The sequence below is a fragment of the Saccopteryx bilineata genome, chromosome 6 (assembly GCF_036850765.1).
Source record: "Saccopteryx bilineata isolate mSacBil1 chromosome 6, mSacBil1_pri_phased_curated, whole genome shotgun sequence".
Taxonomy (NCBI): domain Eukaryota; kingdom Metazoa; phylum Chordata; class Mammalia; order Chiroptera; family Emballonuridae; genus Saccopteryx; species Saccopteryx bilineata.
Genome location: NC_089495.1, coordinates 150,712,924 through 150,733,564, shown reverse-complemented (window position 1 = coordinate 150,733,564; position 20,641 = coordinate 150,712,924). Strand labels below are relative to the sequence as shown.

At 43.2% G+C, this 20,641-nt stretch overlaps 1 protein-coding gene across 6 annotated transcripts in view; it reads right to left on the bottom strand.

Annotated features, from left to right (window-relative positions):
• Positions 1 to 6,880: 6,880 nt before the first annotated feature.
• The window catches only part of DNAJC27 (DnaJ heat shock protein family (Hsp40) member C27), a 35,070-nt gene continuing 21,309 nt past the window's right edge, over positions 6,881 to 20,641 (bottom strand). For all 6 annotated transcript variants that reach the window (XM_066235038.1, XM_066235032.1, XM_066235034.1 and 3 more), the window contains one exon: positions 6,881 to 10,594. In XM_066235038.1, coding sequence (XP_066091135.1) covers positions 10,462 to 10,594 — 133 coding nt within the window. In that variant the 3' untranslated portion in view covers positions 6,881 to 10,461. The remainder of the gene's footprint in view (positions 10,595 to 20,641) is intronic.

Here is a 20,641-nt window from a genome sequence, read left to right as displayed (position 1 = left end):
TTCCCTCCTGTGGTTGCCCTGCCCCAGTTCCACATGACCTAAGCCTCGGGAACAAGTCAGCTCTGCTGTTGCGCTGAGGCTGTTAGGGAACAGGAAAGGACACGGGGTTCGGCTCAGCACACACACCCCCAAACCCTCTCTTTGCTTCCATTGGAATTCTCTCCCAGAAGCACAGTACAGACTGTTCCACCTCCTCAGAAATGTCTGTGGTTTTCCTACTTCCTTCAGATTAAATTCTGAAATACTTAGCATCCAGGATAATCCTTGGTTGGGTCCCCCCTTTCTTATCTCACATTAGCTTCACAATAGTCCTATGGTGTAAGTATAATTATTATGTCCATTTTACAGATGAGAAAACTGAGTCTAGGTTTGTAAGTTGCCCAAGGTTCCACAGTGGGTCAAGGGCACTACCCAGGTGTACACCCATACATCTGCCCACAGGGCCCAATACCTAGGTTCTGTGCAATCTGACCGCCCAGACCCATTGCTGGAAGAATGACAGCCTCTGCAGCTTGCCTCTCTGTTTGGAGAGAAGTGAAGTGAGCCCTGGACCCCAGGGGGCCATTCAGGGGAAAGGAAAGGAGTGAGCAGTACAGAAGGCAGCTGGGCCTTCACCTTAAGGGCATGTCTGTTCAAATTCAGAGTCATCTTTTCCACCTGGTAGGCAGGAAGGCAGCCCAGTCAGCCAGGCGGAGAACCCAACAGCAGGTCCACCACAGGGCTACCCCGGAGGGAAGGCCTGTGGCCTGGCCAGAGAGGACTCCAGCCAGCCTGATTTACATTCTGCTGAGCCACTCTCATATAGTACATGCTCTGACAATTGCATTTATCAAGACCAAGCAGACCCAGATGGGCCGAGCATCGCCCCCTGGTGGGCATGCCGGTGGATCCTGGTAGGGCGCATGCAGGAGTCTGTCTGCCTCCCTGCTTCTCACTTCGGAAAAATACAAAATAAATAAATAAAAAGACTGAGCAGAGTGAGCCCCAGGTTTGTGAAGCTTAGATTTATCTACTCACCTTGGTCTTGGGGCACCCTCGTTCCAACTCTCCAAGTGTCTGGGCCTCTCCCCTCCTTCTTTCCCTCCCTATCCTCACAACACAGTGTCAGGACCAGGTCCCAGTGATCCCGAGGAGGTGGAGCGATTTGAATGCTACTGTAAGGTCTCAGGACAATGATTAATTCCGCCTCTGCCCGCTCCCACTCCTGAACCACTTAGGAAGTGGACCCAGGATTCAGGAATATGAGGCCCGCAGATCGGCTTCACAGGGATGGAAGTTGAGTCAGAAGCTGGGGCTTGGGTGTGTGGCCACAGTCTGGGATAACACTCCAGTCCAGACCCCTCACCCAGTCCCAGGCATGTGGGTGACCATAGCCTCACTGGAGGGGTGCAGCAGGCCCTGGGGAATAGGGAGATGAAGACAAAATGCACCCACTTCCTCACTCAGACAACAGGTGCAAAAGGAGAGGGCCAAGCTGGTGGAACTCAGCTCCTGCGCCCCATTTCACCAGCGGAAAGGTTAGCGAGACCATGAGGCATTCGAGGGGGCTCTGAAGAAACAAGACCACAGGGAGAAAGAGTCTCCATCGACAGTGATCTATGCACACATACGCATGCACACGCGAGCACACACAGGCATGTGCACACACAAACCCACATGCACACTCCACACACACATATACACACAGGCACACACCTGTGATCCCTAGTCAAAGGCATAAGTCGAAGGAATAAGGCAGAATAGTGGCAATTCAGATTCCACTAAATAGGGAAGAAGGTATTTTGGAGCTAGGGTGGCCTTCCACCCCCTGCCCCCATCATATCATAGTGTCTTTGACCTGAAAAGTACAGCAGAGATTCAAGGTTCCTGCTTCCTGTGCAGGGCTGACCCCTCCCCCAGCCCTGGAACCCACCCTTCTGGTCCTTCCCTTCTCTCCTGGCCCTTTCCTCTCAAGAAATAAAGCTTCTTCCATCTTAAATCACAAATGACAACCCTTTCTGGCCCTCACCCCCTCCAGCTGCCACCTATGTTCCTCCTTCCTTCTGAGTCAAGCCTTACACAGAAGTTTCCTAAACAGTATTCATGTGTTCACTTCAAGGTCGGGGACCATCAAAGGTGCTGTGCAGCAGGGTGCCCTGGAGAAGGACGAGGAGAGAGGGTCTTTGCCCAGAGAGCGGAAAGGAGCCCTTGGGGAAATGACATAGTGTGAGCAAAGGCACAGAGGCAGGGAAGTCCCAGAAGGACATGGGAATGGGGAATGAAGATGGATAGTGAGAAGGATGCAGAAAGGGAAGTCATGGCCAGGCAAGAATGGTAGGAAGGGGCCAGATTCCAGAAGGTCTCGAATGCCGAGCTAAAATGACCTGATGCTCTACAGTTGTTGACAAATTCATTTGAGCAAATGACATGGCCTGACCAGCCACATTATCCCAAATCAGAGGATTGATTTGGGATACAAGACGGTTCAGGGAAAAGAGAGAGACAGTTATGAGAAAACAGGCCATAAGGCAGAAAATAGAAGCCAGTGGTACAAATTTAAGTAACATTCTACGATTCATTCCACAAAGTCCTCACACCTTGCACATGCGAGGTTGTGCTGACTTACACCTCTTGTTAAGCATATCCATGTGTTTTTGCAGATAATTTTCATAGCTAATAAATAATTCATGCTGGCATTGTTTTCCCTCTTGCGTTCTTAAAAAGGATGCTGTTTACTGCTCCAGTGGTGGCAGGAATAGATTAGCTGCCCACTTTGCCATCCCTTTTCCAGCCTAGCTGTGCCACATGAGGGATGCCTGTCCCCTTTCTGAAAGTGTCACATTCAGTAGAATATATGCTAAGCTTTTCCTTTTTTTCTTTTTTTTTTTAGCAAGAAAGAGAGAAAAACAGACAGACAGGAACAGACAGGAAGGGAGAGAGGTAAGAAGCATCAATTCTTTGCTGCAGCACCTTAGTTGCTCATTGATTGCTTTCTCACATGTGCCTTGACCGGGGGGGGGGGGGGGGGGGCTACAGCACAGTGACCCCTTGCTCAAGCCAGCGACCTTGGGCTTCAAGCCAGTGGCCATGCAGTCATGTCTATGATTTTGCACTCAAGTCAGATGAGCCCATGCTCAAGCTGGTGACGTCGGGGTATCAAACACGGGTCCTCAGCATCCCAGGCCAAAGCTCTATCCACTGCACCACCACCCGGTCAGGCAGCTTTTTCAAAACCAGAAAAGAACCTGGTTACTTAAAAAAAAAAATTCAGCTTTTAACACTTTCTCCCACTCTATGGAAAATCATCTCAGTGAAGTGGGTCCAGGGTGGGTCTCAGCAATTCTGTCTCGCACGCTTCTCCCTTCTCGGATATCTCCGGCTTTCCGTGCACCAGCCCTGCCAAGTGGGAAGTGAGTGAGCGCTTTACTCAGAGCTAAGCATGGACCCAGGCCCCCAGTATAAGGCTCTCTGGCCAAGTTGGCTCTAACCTTTCCATTCATGAATAGCCTCACGGAGCCCACACTATCTGCCAACTTTAAATCTGTCTGGACAGGAAAGCTTATAACCCTGCTCTGCTATTTTTAGCAGCTGCTAGGTTGAGTCAGTCCTTCTGGCTTGGAGCCTTCTGCTCTTCCCTTCTCGTGCTGTCTGCGTCGTGCTCAGATCTTAGGGCCGCGAGCATGTCCCCGGTCTCCCTCGCCCCCTCAGCTAGCTTCCACCTGCATCCCCCCCTTTATCCCTGTCATCAGGCAGGGGCAGATGAAGGGCCATACTTCTCTGACCTCTTCATAAAGACCTCCCCAGAAGTCATGTAACTTGGACGGAGCTAGAGACTTTCCGTCTTATTCACGATTGTGGATTAATGTAGCAATAAGTGGGATATTTTTAAAGTCAAGTCTAAGTTCAAATATGCCTTTAAATGAAAATAATTATATTAAAATAACTTTAGAGGGGAGGATTTAAATGTTAACTATAAATTGATAGTCATTGTTCATCATTTGTGATCCAGGGTATAGCAGAATGACAGGCACAGAAGAGGCACTTAAGTGCTTAATAGAGGAGGGAGTGTTAGGAATAAGTGAATACATTCTAAGGTGTTAAAAGCTCAGTGACTTAACCCTCTCAAGGGTAAAACTTGTCATTCAACACACAGAACTTTAATAAATTGCAAATGGTGCAGTTCTCAGGTGTGTCTCCTAGGGAGGGGCTAGAGATGATTTTGGCAGCTGGGATGATTTGTATCTTAAGTAACCTTAAATGCAACTCAAAATGGTTTAAAGTTAAACAGTAGAGAAAATGTATTACCTCTACAACAAGCCTTTGGATAGGACCTCTATCCAGTCTTTAGATAGAACAGGTCCAAGGGTAGTTATTCAGTGGCTCAAAACCATTTTTAAGGTTCATGTTATTTTTCATTTCTACCCTGTTCCTCTTATTATGTGGGATACTGTCATATCTGCATACTTAAGAAGGTACCACAATCTACATGCAAGTATGACACTGTCTCATGGAAGAAGAGGCACAGCTTCCTTCCATGCCTAACTTTTCAGGAGTACAAATTTCTTTCTGAAAGCTTCCTAGAAGAATGCCCATTCTGTATTTTTGGCTAGAAAAGATGGCCCTGGCCAGTGGATAGAGCATTGGCCTGGTGTATGGATGTCCTGAGTTTGATTCCCGGTCAGAACACACAGAAGTGACAATCTGCTTCTCCCTCTCTTTTTCCCCCTTTTCTCCCTCTTCCCCTCCCACAGCCAGTGGCTTGATTAGTTTAAGCATGGCCTGGGGTGCTGAGGATAGCTCAGCTGGTCCAAGCATGTCAGCCTCAGGTGCTAACAATAGCTCTGTACTTGAACATCGCCCTTAAGACAGGGTTGTTGGGTGGATCCCAGTCAGGGCACATATAGGTGTCTGCCTCATTATCTCCCTCTTCTCATCTTTAAAAAAAAAAAAAGAGCCACATGCCCACTTCCAAACCTATTATTGGCAACAGAACTGGTACCACTATGCATGGCTTCAATCACTCATGTTTGACCACTGAACTAGACAGTGGAAGGACGGAGACCTGGGCAACATTAGGACTCTTCCAGCAAAGAATAATGGAGGAATAGCTATTGGATAGGCCATCAACAGAGTTTGCTCTGATGTCCCTCAAAGGCCAGGCCCGATTCCTAGCAAAGCCAACTCTCTTATTCATTTTTCCAAGGAACTTCTATAAACCACAGAAATACTTAGACAAATTTTATTGAGAAAATTACACTAAGATTTGATTGGTTATTGAACAACATACCTGGGTGCTAGGGTACCCACACTTTTCTTATTTTTTTTATTCCAAGGCATTCCTTTTCTTAATCAACATTCAGTTGTGTTGTGTGGCTTTTTTCAGAATCTGTTGGGAACTATGTGGTTAAAGGATCTACAATCTATTTCACAGTTCAGCAGAGGTCATTCATCTATCAAATACTTACTATGCTTATTGAGCACTGAAGAGACAAACATAGGAAAGATAAGGTCTTTGTCTGCTAAGAAGTAACATGCTGGCCCCTACCCAGCTGAGGAGAAAATCTGCTAAATGGGCCTGGACAGCACGGGTGAGTCTAGAAAAATTTCAGAGAAGGCATTTTGAGCTGGATATAAAAGTTCAGTAAGAGTTTGCCAAGCAAAGAGGAGTGTGTGGGAGGAGTTAGCCAGGCTGCTATAACAAAGGAGCACAGACCGGACAGCTTAAACATCAGACAGTTAGTTATAGCTCCCAGTTCTGAAGGCAAGATGTCCCAGATCAAGGTACCAGCAGATTCAGTTCTTAGTGAGGGCTCTCCTCCTGGGTTGCAGACACCGTCTTCTTGCTGTGTCTTTACAAGATGGAGAAAGGAAGTTCTGATGTCTCACCCTCTCAAGCGTACTAATCCCATCATAAGGGCTCTACTCTCATGACCTCATCTAAAGCTAATGATATCCAAATACTATCACACTGGGGGCTAGGGCTCTAATATATGAATGGGGGTATACATAAACATCCAATTCATAGAAGTGTGTCAGGGCCAGGGGCAGCAAGGACAGGGGCACAAGGCCATGGACTGCATAGTGTGTTCTGAGAACACCAACCAGCTCAGTGTGCCTAGAGCACAGGGAAGGTAGAGAGATGGAGGGCAGGGACAGAGGACTGGGCCAGGCACAGGCAGTGTAGTGCTGTGGCAGAAAGCATGGGCCCTGAGAAGTCAGGCCCCAGTTTGAATCCAGGTTCCACTCTTTAAAAAGTTCCTTAGAGGAAGTTTGTTTCCACAGATCCAATTGGAAAGATCCCAGGGAGGGATGCCAGTTGGTTCAGCTTGGGTGACATCCCTGTCTCATGGACCAATCTTTGTGGCAGGGAGAAAGGATGGGGCACATGAGGACCTGACAGCTCCCCTTTAGAACATGTTAGCAGTACGAAGGTAGAGCATTTCCCCAAAAAGCAGTAGACATTCTCAGATGAGAATTAATGTCGTTTACAGTGAAAATTACAGCTCCTGTTTGAAGCCTTCAGCGATAGACCATCTTCTATGGGTTGACCCTATGAGGCTTCCCACTTTCAAATTCTGGGTTCACAACAATCTGTTACTTTAGGATTCTTGTTGTCCAGAGACTAGTTAACTGAACTATTAAGATCTGCATTATTAAAATGAGGTAACAGTTTTATCTGAATTAAAAAGGCAAACACAATATTAGTATTTTTCTCTAAGAGATCAAACACTTCCATCACAACTTCATAAAGTTAGACTAGGCTGATGCACTGATAACCAACTGAAAACTAAGCTGGATGTCTTACTGAAGGACTTAGTGGATCAGGGCCTAGACTAGCTTCTAGACTAAAGTGTTCTACGTTAAAGACCAATGTTTCAATGAATAAGTACAGCCCACAGACCAGTGTTTGATATTTGGCTTTACTTTATAAAAATACACAACTTAAATACATATGACACTCTCTATACAAGACATAAACAGCTGTTAGATTTAACATTTTTAGTTACTTCAATGGAAAGCCAATATGTAAATTACCTTGTAAGAGCAAAAGGTTTGTTCGAGACTCTGCCTTCACATTCAATGCAGGAACTAACCCAAACTGTCCCCTTTCCAACAAGTTCCATTCACCAACAGGGCTTTATGGCACAGCTTAACACTGCCCTGCTTGTCAGACACATGGTTATCTCCCTCCCAAGTTTAAACTTTTGTTTTCTCTAGAGGTGTTTAATGGAAAACCAACATACAAATACTATTAACTATGTCTTACAATTGTGCAAAATACCAGTCACAAGAAGTTTGAACCCCTTTTTACTTTGCAAAATTTACAATGGAAGGTGGTTAGTTATACCTTGCAGCTAAATTCATGTTCAAAAGTTTTACCAAATCATTGGCAGACTTCGTGAGCCAGATGGAGTATCATGGAGAAGGGAGGGACATTCCAGCACCTACTGACATGTCCTGGAAGGAGGACACTGTGGCTGTCAAACACGTGTGCACACAGCCCTCCGTTCTAACTTGAGACTGAAATGACCCCTCCCCCTGTGGCACTGTTCTGTGAGGGACAGCGGCCTCTTACTGATGCTGCACACTAATTCTGGTTTCCTTTCGGAAACTCAGCTGCCTTATCCATGGCTCATTTAACTAACAGCAGATTAGGTGTTAGTTTATGGGTATAAAGAAATAGTTACCAGCTGAGAATTCAATGCTGAGAACATACCAAGACGAGTTTCCTTTGGTAAATGTGAGCCTTGGAAAACAGTGTGCAAGCCGGAGAACCAGAGCGGTCTGTGTGGGAGCAGCGCGCCCCGGGCCTGGACGGCTAGGTCACCAGACCAACAGAACCACGGACACGCTGGTGTGAAGAGAAAGGACAATGCTGAAGGAAAAGAGAGGCTGACAGCTGAGAACATCAATTCACAGGAGGCAGGAAAGGGGGACAGAGGAACAAAAGGAGGGTGTATTTTAAAGTAGTTGGGTAGGTTGGACGATTAATCTGAAATGCCTCCAGGGATATCTAACAAGTTTTAAAAGTGTTAATTCTTGGTGACTCAGAGTGGAAGAAATGGCTTTTCTTTAATAATAGCTGTTTGAAATTTTTATTCTTTTTTGAAAAACAAGATTCTCTATAAAGTTTTTTTTTAGCTATTAAAATTTTTCTGCTAGTTGTTACTCTCACTGATGTATTTTTAAATCCTAAGTGGCTGAATAATTTTAAGGTTGAACTACAATGGACATATTTGCACCAACAAGTTAAATTAACGTACAGAGGTCTGTAAAGGTTTGTATTAAGTTAGTACTAAAAAACTTTTCATTGCAGATCATGCTTCACTACCTTTTGATATTCCACTCAAGAATTATGGAAATCAGAAAAATTCTAGGACCCTGAAGCTTAATGATCTTCTTTTGTTTTTTTTGGTTATACATAAATGAAGTAGTACCTGGTCACCTCTAACACTCATAAGGAAGGTGCTGGATCCCAAGACCAAAGAATTAAGGATCAGGCTAAATTTCAACAAGTTAGTCATTACATAAGGGTATGAATGGAAGCCCTAGAGAACTGTCCCCTGTATGCGCTCATCTGCATACTGTAATTGACTGAGGTCACCAATCAGTGTTCAACAGCAGTGATAAAAGCTGGCACCAGCTTTTTATACAGGGCCACACACTTGGTGGGCTGTCAGGAACAGGTCACTGTTCAATTACCGTAGGCATGACAAAGGCCTTAAGCAACATTTAGGTCCAGGAGAACTCGGGGTTGGAGTTCTGTCGTCCTAGAGCTAGTTAAAATTAAAAGGCTAAGGAACCCCCCCCCCCCCAAGAAGTTGTATCGCAGATCTCAATTCATCAAAGAGAACACTTTCAGTATTACCAAGATGAAACTCATCTAGAAAACAACGCTCTCGTTTCCTGACAACCAACTCCTTGCAGCCGGGTGCAGCCACACAAACACAGCTGGTCTGGAGAGAGGAAGAATCCAGAAGGTTGCGCTGGGCTTGAATTAAATGAAAGTGGCTTTTCTCTTTCGGTGGTAAGGTACGCTAACTGGCAATCCACACGGGATAGCTGTCTAAAAGTTACAAACAATAACGTTTTAGGTACATTAAAGCTCCCCTGGGTGCAGAGCGGTCTCTGCTAAAGGTATGCGTACCGCAGCCAGGGTGAGGCTGAGAGCCACAGCGAGAACCGCTGTACCAGCTCTGAAAGCAAAGCCGGTCCAACACGCGACCTTCTTCCATCCCCTGGAGACTGGGGAGGAGACTATGGCAAGACAACGTATTTCTCCATGTGAAATTAATTTTCATAATCTGTAGTTTAAAAATATTACTATTCAGAAATTTGGAACCCAAGCAAAATTAGGAAGATTCCTCCCACACAGGCTTTACAGTCTGTCCCTCCACCAGCACCAGAAGGATCCATACTTGTCTCTGGTCAGGCAGGCCCAAGTCAGGCTTGTCAGGGGGAATGGAGGAGGCAGCGGCTGGGAGCAAGGGATTCAAGAAGAGGGAAATGATGGTGAGGCGGTGTGTACAAAACAAGAGGAGGGGAGAGGGGACTAACACTGATGAGGAAGCAAAGAGGAGGCCTGGCTTGTTGAGGAGCACATGCCCTTCCCACCTGTCTGCAGCAAATGATGCAGAGACAGAAAGAGGTGCAGCCCCCAAAGGGGCCCTCCTAGGGCAACGGCAGGCCCATGCCAGGCTGGCTGTGCCCCTGGAGACGCACGCAACATCGTGTGGCCTGCAAGCACTTGTCTCAGGTCTGATTCCTGACTCATAGGTGATGATGCTCCTACCACAACCAGCACCCATGTCCCAGTAGGGCAAGGCCTCCACTCCGGGAGCACAGCTGGCAGCAGCCAGTGGACCCAGAAGTGTGGTTGCCCATGCTTTCCTTCTCTTCGGACAGGTCTGTCTCCCCCTGGGGGCTGGAGAAGGAGAACAGACCGAATGTCAATGAGAGGACCGCTTAATTCAGAATTGCATTTCTTTGTTTCATAAGCCTGTAAAGAGCTGCTAAGAGTTCATTAATTTTAGGTTGATGGTTAAAATACCACCTGAGGAACTCATTCTAAAAAGAGCAACTTGCTTGTGAGGTCACATTAAACTTGCAGGGGTTTCGATAGAGTCTGCTTCTGTTTTTCTTGTTTTCTTCTCTAATGTTGAATTAAAAAAAAGAAAAGGTGAAAGGATCCTCCTGCCCCCCTTCCAGAGACCTCATGGACTTTCCTGAGAGAGGTGCCTAAGGGAGCACTCGGTTTCAACTTGGAAACATGAAATGAACCACAGTGTGAAGTGGCACCTGATTCTTGTCACTCCGTCTCTCTGTGAGATGGTCACAGGCACCTGAATTACTAATTTACAAATGACAGCACATGAGGATAAAGAGCAGTACAATTCTGTGGCGGAAAATCCATGTTGGTTATTTCACCGCTGGAGAAAGTCTGTTGGTACTCAGCCCCGGATCTGTCTTGTTTCCTACTTCCTACTTGACGTTTTTCAGCAGGGCCGTCCGGGCATTCACAACTGCTTTGAAGGCATCTTCACTACCAGGGGCTACGCACTTGTCAGGGTGAAGCAGCACAGCCAGCTTCCGGTACGCCTTGTTGACCTCATCCCTGCAGGAAGGAGCAAAGCTCTATGGCAGTGACAGGCTCAGCCCACACACTGCATTTAGCGGTCTGGATAAAGTAATACCTCTTGCAATAAGCATATCCCAAATAATTATTTCCCTTTCCAAAAGTGGGACTAGAAAACAAACAAATAATATATAATGTATATACAAGTAGAAAAATATATAATGCAAAATGAATATATAAACACTAAGAAAATGCTTGGTAGAAAAATGATCAGATGAAAACAGACAGTTGGCACCGAGCAGGCACTCAGCAGTCTTTGCTGACGGAAGCAATGAGGGCAGGCCCCCTGAAGTGAAGCTCTGAAAGGTGGGGTTCGAACACAGGGTGGGGAAATACAGAGCCAGTGGGAGAACTGGCAGAGGCTGGGAACAGAGCATGTGCACGGCATACAGCTCCACGAGAAACCAAGCAGGCCAGGGAGCAGGGTCAGAAAGTGAAAGGCCGTGAAGGCAAAACAACAGAAAAACTGCATGTGATACCAGGGGTCAGAAATCTTTTTGGCTAGAGAACCATGAATGCCACATATTTTAAGGTGTAATTCCATGAGAGCCATACAATGAGTCGTGTACTTTATGCATTATCCAATAAAAATTTGGTGTTGTCCCAGAGGACAGCTGTGATTGGCTCCAGCCACCTGCAACCATGAACATGAGCAGTAGGAAATGAATGAACTGTAATACATGAGAATGTTTTATATTTTTAACGTTATTATTTTTTTATTAAAGATTTGTCTGCGAGCCAGATGCAGCCATCAAAAGAACTACATCTGGCTCGCAGGCCATAGGTTCCCAACCCCTGTGATAAACAATAACAATAGTAGGCGTTTCATGACAAAAGGGTGCTGGGAATGCTGTTTCCTGAAGTTAGGAGACCGATAGGAGGTTGTTAGGTTGTTACCACAACCCAAGCTTGAGTATGAGAGTTTAGTTTACAGCGTTTGTGGAAGGGAAGAGAAGAGAAAATACAGAGGAAGATCTGGCAGAAGCAGGTGATGAGCTAGATATGCAGGTGGGCATGATATAAGAACAAGGGCTGACACAAGTCCCAGGGTCATGGGGACTCTGAGGCCTAGGGAAGATGGTGACACCAATGACCAAGAAAGGGACATGAAAAGGGGAGAGGAGCAGTTACAATGAGTATTTCTCCAAAGACCAGCAGAGCTCCAGGAGAGAGCATTAGGCTTCCGAGCTCCTCCATGAGCAGAAACTGGTTGTGGAGAGGCCTGGAGACCATCCGTCCCTGGAACTTCCCTGCTCTTCACTACCCTCAGGTGTCAGGCCTCTGAGAGGCTCCATGCCCAGCCACTCCTGCTCAGTCAGCTCTGTCCCTACCAGATGGTTTCATTGCCCACCTTCATTTTGTAATTCAGGGCTCTCCTCCTATAAGCCTGGATATGGTGCTGTCTGTCCCGAATCCCTCGCTTTTCTCCTTTATCACTTATCAGAAGGACTCTGGGTTGGCTCTGCAAACCCATGGAGATGGTCTTGAGATCTTGGATGTGATAAAAAGTCTTATGTGTCAACTCAGAGAGACAGAGGTCACAGGACCATGTGAACAGTTCTTCACAGCTTAAGCATATATTATAAGGTTTCTTCTGTTTTCTACTCTTTGGGGAGTCCTGAATTTCCTTGTTTTAATCTTGCCTGTAGCTTTTATACATCAACAATTTTGATATTAGCTAACAAGGATCACATTCTCCCTAAAAGATGTCTTGGAGGCAGGTATGGCACCCTCTTTCTTCCCCATGGGTGAGTCCTGAGGAGGGCCCTCCCGCCACTCTGCTCCCTGAGGGAACATGTCTGTCGGGGGTAGAAGTGAGGCCTGGTCCTCTGCACTAAGAATTCTGGGTAGCAAGGGGGACTTTCAAGGAAAATTCTGGAGAAACAAGACTGAGTCAAGTATGTAAGAAATATATTAATTCTACTGAAGATGAAGATTTTCTTAAAGTTAAAGAATAGTAAAGTGGCCCTGGCCAATTGGCTCAGCGGTAGAGCGTCGGCCTGGCGTGCAGGAGTCCCGGGTTCGATTCCCGGCCAGGGCACTCAGGAGAGACGCCCATCTGCTTCTCCACCCCTCCCCCTCTCCTTCCTCTCTGTCTCTCTCTTCCCCTCCCGCAGCTGAGGCTCCATTGGAGCAAAGATGGCCCGGGCGCTGGGGATGGCTCTGTGGCCTCTGCCTCAGGCGCTAGAATGGCTCTGGTCACAACAGAGTGACACCCCAGAGGGGCAGAACATCGCCCCCTGGTGGGCATGCCGGGTGGATCCCGGTCGGGCACATGTGGGAGTCTGTCTGACTGCCTCCCCGTTTCCAGCTTCGGAAAAATGGAAAAAAAAAAAAAAGAATAGTAAAGAGATGATGACAAGGAGTAGGCAGACGCACAGACTCCCAGCTCACACCAACAAACTGGCTTACAAATTAACTTAGGAACAATCAGTGTGAAAAACCAACTTTGGACTAAAAGAACAGGTCTCAAAAACCAAGGAGCAAAGAAGAAGCCACACTGAGCCTGGTAGGGAGTGTGGAGGCATAGTGGGGGCTCTGCTGCTTCCAGGAGAGAAGGGGGGGGTGAGGCTGAGAGCCCAGAAGGGCTCTCATTACAAGAAGAGAAACGCCGAGAGACAGGGGCCCTCAGTCTCAGAACCAGAAACCCAGCCTAGAAATCCAGACTGGAGGAGACAGACGGAAAGCACTGAGAGAGGGGGGAGAAGAGCAAAGATCTATGAGTGAGAAGAGGCGGGGGTGCTTTAAAGGGACATAGCAGAAAATATCACTCACAGCCACTTACCTGGGGCCCTGGGGAGGAGGAGGAGGGCTGAGAGAATGGACTTGTCTTCCAAAAGGAAAGTGGGGAGAGCAACACAGATGGTGACTGGCAGAGGAATGCTTGGGATGACCTGAGAAACTGAATCATCCAGTGTGGAGGTGGCCATAGCTGGGGGGTGGGGATTGGTCACTCCACACAGCACAAGCCTAAAGTGGTTCTGGGTGACCCACCTCCAGAAAGCTCTCCAGCTCCAAACAGCGCAAAAGACACAGCTGAAAGCAGAAAGTGGGGAGGAGGGGTAGCAACTCAGGTCTCTATGGAGATCTGAGATACGCCTCCCACTACTGAAGCTGAGAAAGCTCCCTGCTCCTGGAGAGCAGCTAGCAGAACATGCCTACAGATTCTCAGAGGTTACACTCACCACAATACTGGATACAGTTTCAAATAAGCCCCCTGCTGAGATCAGTAAACAAGATTACCACTGAGTTAAGAAAACTGAGAAGAAAACAAACAAATCAAGACTTCAAAGTGGCTCTACTAGGTAAGGAGACCACAACTGGAACAAGCCTACAAGCCATACACAGAACATTGGGAAGGCAGAGAAACATAAGTCATATGCTTCAAAAAGACAAGTCCTCAGAAAAAGTTCTGGATGAAACGGAAGTAATCAAATTACCAAATGCAGAGTATAAAATAATGATTGTTAGGATGCTTAGGGATCTCAAAGCTACAATGGATGGACTTAATGAACACCTCAATAAAGAAATTGTAAGAATCAAACAAGACACGGAAATCATAAAGAAGAACCAGACAGAAATGACAAACAATATCAGAAATGAAGACTACACTGGAAGGAATTAAAAGCAGGCTGGATGAAAAAGGATTGAATCAGCAACTTAGAGGACAAGATAAGAGAAAGCACGAAAGCAGAACAGCAAAAAGAGAAGAGGATCAAAAAGTCTGAGGAAACTCTTAAGAGAGCTCTGTGACAACATGAAGAAAAACAATATCTGCATAACAGGGGTTCCTGAAGGAAAAGAAAGAACAAGGAATAGAGAAACTGTATGAAGAAATTATAGCTGAAAATTTCCCTAAACTGATGCAGGAAAGAGTCACACAGGTTCAAGAAGCAGAGAAAACTCCATTAAAAAAGAACCCAAAGAGACCCATACCAAGATATATCATAATCAAAATACCAATGCTAAGAGATAAAGAATATTAAAAGCTGTAAGAGAAAAACAATCACCTACAAAGGAGTCCCCATAAGGATGACATCTGACTTTTCAACAGAAACACTTGAGGCCAGAAGGGAATGGCAAGAAATATTCAAAGTAATGCAGAACAAGAACCTACAACCCAGACTTCTTTATCCAGCAGGATTATCATTTAAAATTGAAGGAGAAATTGCCTGACCTGTGGTGGCACAGTAGGGTAAAGCATTGACCTGGAACACTGAGATTGTAGGTTTGAATTCTGAAACCGTGGCCTTGCCTGGTCAAGACACATATGGGAGTTGATGCTTCCTACTTCTCCCCCACCTCCCTCTCCCCCCCCACTCTGAAAAAAATATTGAATAAAGTCTTTAAATGATTTTTTTAAAAATTAAAGGAGAAATAAAAAGCTTCCCAAACAAAAAAAAACTCAAGGAATTCATTACAACCAAACCAATGCTGCAAAAATGTTAAGGGGCCTGCTGTAGACAGAACAAAGCAGGAAAGTAGATTTTTAAAAAAGGTCAATAAACAACTGCATATCAATAATAACCTTAAATGTAAATGGATTAAATTCTCCAATCAGAAGACATAGGATAACTGATAAGAAAACAGTACCTGCACATATGCTGTCTACAAGAGACGCACCTCAAAACAAAAGATACACATAGACTGAAAATAAAAGGATGGAAAAAAAATATTTCATGCAAATGGAAATGAAAATAGTTTGGGTACCAATAATTATATCTGACAAAATAGACTTTAAAACAAAGACTATATAGTAAGGGATAAAGAAAGTCACTACATAATGATAGAGGGAGCAATCCAACAGGAAGAGATAACCATTATAAATATCTATGCACCTAATATAGCAACACTTAAATATATAAAGCAGATTTTGATGAATATAAGGGAGAGATCAACAGCAATACTATAATATTAGGGGATTTCAATATCCCATTAACATCACTGGATAGATCCTCAAGAAAAAAAAATTAACAAAAAAACAACAGAATTCAGGGACACACTAGATCAACTGGATTTAATAAATAACTTCAGAACCTTTCACCCTAAAGCAGCAGAATATACATTCTTTTCAAGTGCGCATGGTACATTCTCTAGGATAGACCATATATTAGGGCATAAAATGAGTCTCAACAAATTTAAGAAGATTGAAACCATATCAAGCATCTTCTCTGACTACAATGGCATAAAACTAGAAATCAACTACAAGAGAAAAACTGATAAACACTCAAAAACTTGGAAACTAAACAGCATGTTATTAAATAACGAATGGGTCAACAATGAGATCAAGGAAGAAATAAAAAATTTCCTTAAAACAAATGAAAATGAACATACAACAACTCAAAATCTGTGGGACATAGCAAAAGCAGTCCTGAAAGGTAAGTTCACAGCATTACAGGCATACCTTAAGAAGCTAGAAAAAGCTCAAATAAACAACTTAATCCTGCAACTAAAAGAACTAGAAAAAGAACAGCAAGTAAAGCCCAGAGGTAGTAGAAGGAAGGAAATAATAAATATCAGAGTGGAAATAAATGACATGGAGACTAAAAAATCAATACAGAGGATCAATGAAACCTAGAGCTGGTTCTTTGCAAAAGTAAACAACATTGATGAACCCTTAGCCAGGCTTACCAAGAAAAAAAAGAGAAAGGACACAAATAAATAAAATTAGAAAATGAGGGTGGAGAAGTAACAGTGTACACAACAGAAATACAAAGGATTGTAAGAAAATACTATGAAGAATGGTATGACAAAAAATTAGACAACCTAGGTGAAATGGACAAATTCTTTGAAAAATATAATCATTCAAAAATCAATCTGGAACAATCATAAAACCTAAATAGACCAATTACAACAAATGAGATCAAAACAGTTATCAAAAACTCCCAACAAACAAAAGCCCTGGGCCAGATGGCTTCACAGGCAAATTCTACCAAACATTCAAAGAAAAACTAACTCCTATCCTTCTCAAGTTATTTCAAAATATTCAACAGGAGGGAAAACTTCCAAGCTCCTTTTATGAGGTGAGCATAATTCTGATTCCAAAACCAGGCAAAGATAACACAAAGAAAGGAAGGCCAATATCCCTGATGAATCTAGATGCTAAAATTCTCAACAAAATATTAGCAAACCAGATCCAGCAATATATGAAAAATCATACATCATGATCAAGTGGGATTTATTTTGGGGAGGCAAGGCTGGTAAAATATTTGCAAATCAATCAATGTGATTCATCAAGTAAACAAAAGGAAGGACAAAAACCACATGATAATATCAATAGATGCAGAAAAAGCATTTGATAAAATCCAGCACCCATTTATGATCAAAACTCTCAGCAAAGTGGGAATACAGGGAACATACTTCAACACTATAAAGGCCATCTATGACAAACCCACAGCCAACATCATACTCAATGGGCAAAAATTAAAGCAATCCCCTTAAGATCAGGAGCAAAGCAGGGGTGCCCCTTTTCACCACTCTTATTCAACATAGTTCTAGAAGTCCTAGCCACAGCAATCAGACAAGAAGAAGAAATAAAAGGCATCCAAATTGGAAAATAAGAAGTAAAACTATCATTATTTGCAGATGATATGATATTGTATATAGAAAACCCTAAAATCTCAGTCAAAAAACTACTGGACCTGATAAATGAATTCAGCAAGGTGGCAGGATATAAAATTAATACTCAGAAATCAGAGGCATTTTTATATACCAACAATGATCTGGCTGAAAGAGAAATTAAGAAAACAATCCCCTTCATTACTGCAACAAAAAAATTAAGTACCTAGGAGTAAATTTAACCAAGGAGGTTAAAGACTTGTACTTGGAAAATTATAAAACACTGATAAAAGAAATCAAGGAAGATACAAACAAGTGGAAGTATATAGCGTGTTCATGGTTAGGAAGAATAAACATCATTAAAATGTCTATATTACCCAAAGCAATTTATAAATTCAATGCAATTCCTATTAAAATATCAATGACATACTTCAAAGATATAGAACAAATATTCCCAAAATTCGTATGGAACCAAAAAAGAACACAAATAGCCTCAGCAATCTTGAAAAAGAAGAATAAAGCGGGAGGTATCACACTTCCCGATATCAAGTTATACTACAAGGCCATCGTACTCAAAACAGCCTGGTACTGGCATAAGAACAGGCATATAGATCAATGGAACAGAACAGAGATCCCAGAAATAAACCCACACCTTTATGGACAATTTATATTTGACAAAGGAGGTGACAGCATACAGTGGAATAAAGGCAGTCTCTTTAAAAAATGGTATTGGGAAAATGGGCCAGCTACCTGCAAAAAAATGAAACTAGACCACAAACTGTCACCATTCACAAAAATAAACTCAAAATGGATAAAAGACTTAAATGTAGGTGAAGAAACCATAAGTATCCTAGAGGAAAACATAGGCAATAAGCTCTCTGATATCATTTGCAGCAATATATTTGCTGATTTATTGCCACAGGCAAGGGAAACATAGGACAGGATAAACAAATGGAACTATATCAAACTAAAAAGCTTTTGCACAGCTAAAGACAATATGAACAAAATAAAAAGGCAAACCACACATGGGAGAATATATTCGACAATATGTCTGATAAGGGATTAATAACCAAAATTTATAAAGAACTTGTAAAACTCAACACCAGGAAGACAGACAATCCAATCAAAAAATGGGCAAAAGAAATGAATAGACACTTCTCCAAAGAGGACATACAGATGGCCAATAGGCATATGAAAAAATGCTCAACATCACTAATCATTAGGGAAATGCAAATTAAAACCACAATGAGGTATCACCTCATACCAGTCAGAATGGCGCTCATCAACAAAACAACACAGAATAAGTGCTGGAGAGGATGTGGAGAAAAGGGAACCCTCCTGCACTACTGGTAGGAATGCAGACTGGTGCTGCCGCTGTGGAAAACAGTATGAAGACTCCTCAAAAAATTAAAAATCGAACTGCCTTTCGACCCAGCCATCTCACTTTTAGGAATATACCCCAAGAACACCACATCAATGATTCAAAAGGAGAAATGCACCCTCATGTTTATGGCAGCATTGTTTACAGTAGCCAAGATCTGGAAACAGCCCAAGTGTCTGATAATGGATGAATGGATTAAAAAGCAATGGTACATATACACAATGGAATACTATGGGGCCATGAAAAAGAAGGAAGTATAACTTTTTGCGACAACATGAATGGACTGGAAACTATTATGTTAAGTGAAATAAGCCAGGCAGAGAAATAAAAATATCATATGACCTCACTCATATGAGGAACCTGATGAACAATATGAACTGAGAAGCGGAATAGAGACAAAGGCAAGATCAAAGGGTCCAGAGGGAATGTGGACAGAGGGAAAGGGGATGATAGGATGACAGGTTGGGATGAGAGCAGAAAAGCAAACCCTGGAGGGAAGAGGGGAGGGCATTATGGGGAGGGTGACAAGGGGGATGTACTGGGGCACATAGGGCAGGAGAGGATGTATTTGGGGGGACACTAGAATCTATGTAAATACAATAAGTTAAAATAAATTTCATGTAAAAAAATAGTAAACAGCACTGAACAAACATTAAAATTCTCTATAACTTAAAAAGTGTTTTTAGGTTTTGCCTAAATGTGCTGAATGCCATACAAAATCAGTTTGATGTACCCAGAGGAACAGAAAGTATGTGTTTATATTGGTTATGGATATGGAACTTATGGAGGTCCTGTAAATTTTGGTTGATTCCAGTGAATCACAGTGAATAAGTAAGAAACCAAGGTTTCTTTTTCCTTAATAAATATTGTTCTAAGTTAATTAGTAAGTAAAGTAATAGTTTCTTAGTTTTAGAGCCAATATCCCTTGAGGATGAATGGAAGAATTTAGAATGAGATCCTGGAAGTCTAAAAGGACATTTAAGAAACACCAGTTAGCATGACCAGGCAGTGGTGCAGTGGATAGAGAGTCGGACTGGGATGCAGAAGACCCAGGTTCGAGACCCTGAGGTCACCAGCTTGAGCGCGGGCTCATCTGGTTTGAGCAAAAAAAAAAAAAAAGCTCACCAGCTTGAGCCCAAGGTCGCTGGCTTGAGCAAGGAGTTACTCGGTAAGCTGTTGCCCCAAAGTCAAGGCACATATGAGAAAGCAATCAATGAACAACTAAGGTGTTGCAACGAAAAACTGATGATCGATGCTTCTCATCTCTCTCCATTCCTGTCTGTCTGTCCCTATCTATCCCTCTCTCTGACTCTGTTTCTGAAAAAATAAAAAGAAATACCAGTTAACTTTGTGCTATGTACACGGGGCCAGCTGAAGGCCTTCATGTGTTTAAGGCATCCTCAGTAATCCTGGCAACTGGAGGGTGACCAATAACTGTCTTTCTCTTCCCTTTCCCTCTTTCCTTCTGGACGTAAAGATATGCTATAAGAGCAAAATGGAGAAGAGATACTTAATGCTGTTGAGATGTACCTTTTGTTGGTAGAAATCAAGGTGAAGAAGTGGAAAAGGAGAACCATGGAAAGGAAAGCTATGCTGCAAAATAAAAAGATCTGAGAACTCATAAATTGTAATGTGCATAGTAACAGTAGTATATAATAATTAGAAGTTATGTAAACAACAAAAGTTCTTAAGAGAATAGATCACAACAGTTCTCATTACAATGAAAACCTTGTCTTTTTTTCTGTATGAGATGATGGCTATTAACTAAACTTGTGGTAGCTCTTTCACAAGGTATGTAAGTCAAATCATTAGGCTGTACACCAGGGGGAGTCAACCTTTTTATATCTACCGCCCGCTTTTGTATCTCTGTTAGTAGTAAAATTTTCTAACTGCCCACCGGTTCCACAGTAATGGAGATTTATAAAGTAGGGAAGTAACTTTACTTTATAAAATTTATAAAGCAGATTTACAGCAAGTTAAAGCATATAATAATAATTACTTACCAAGTACTTTATGTCGGATTTTTGCTAAGTTTGGCAGAATAAATCTTTATAATACAACTTACTATAGTTAAATCTATATTTTTA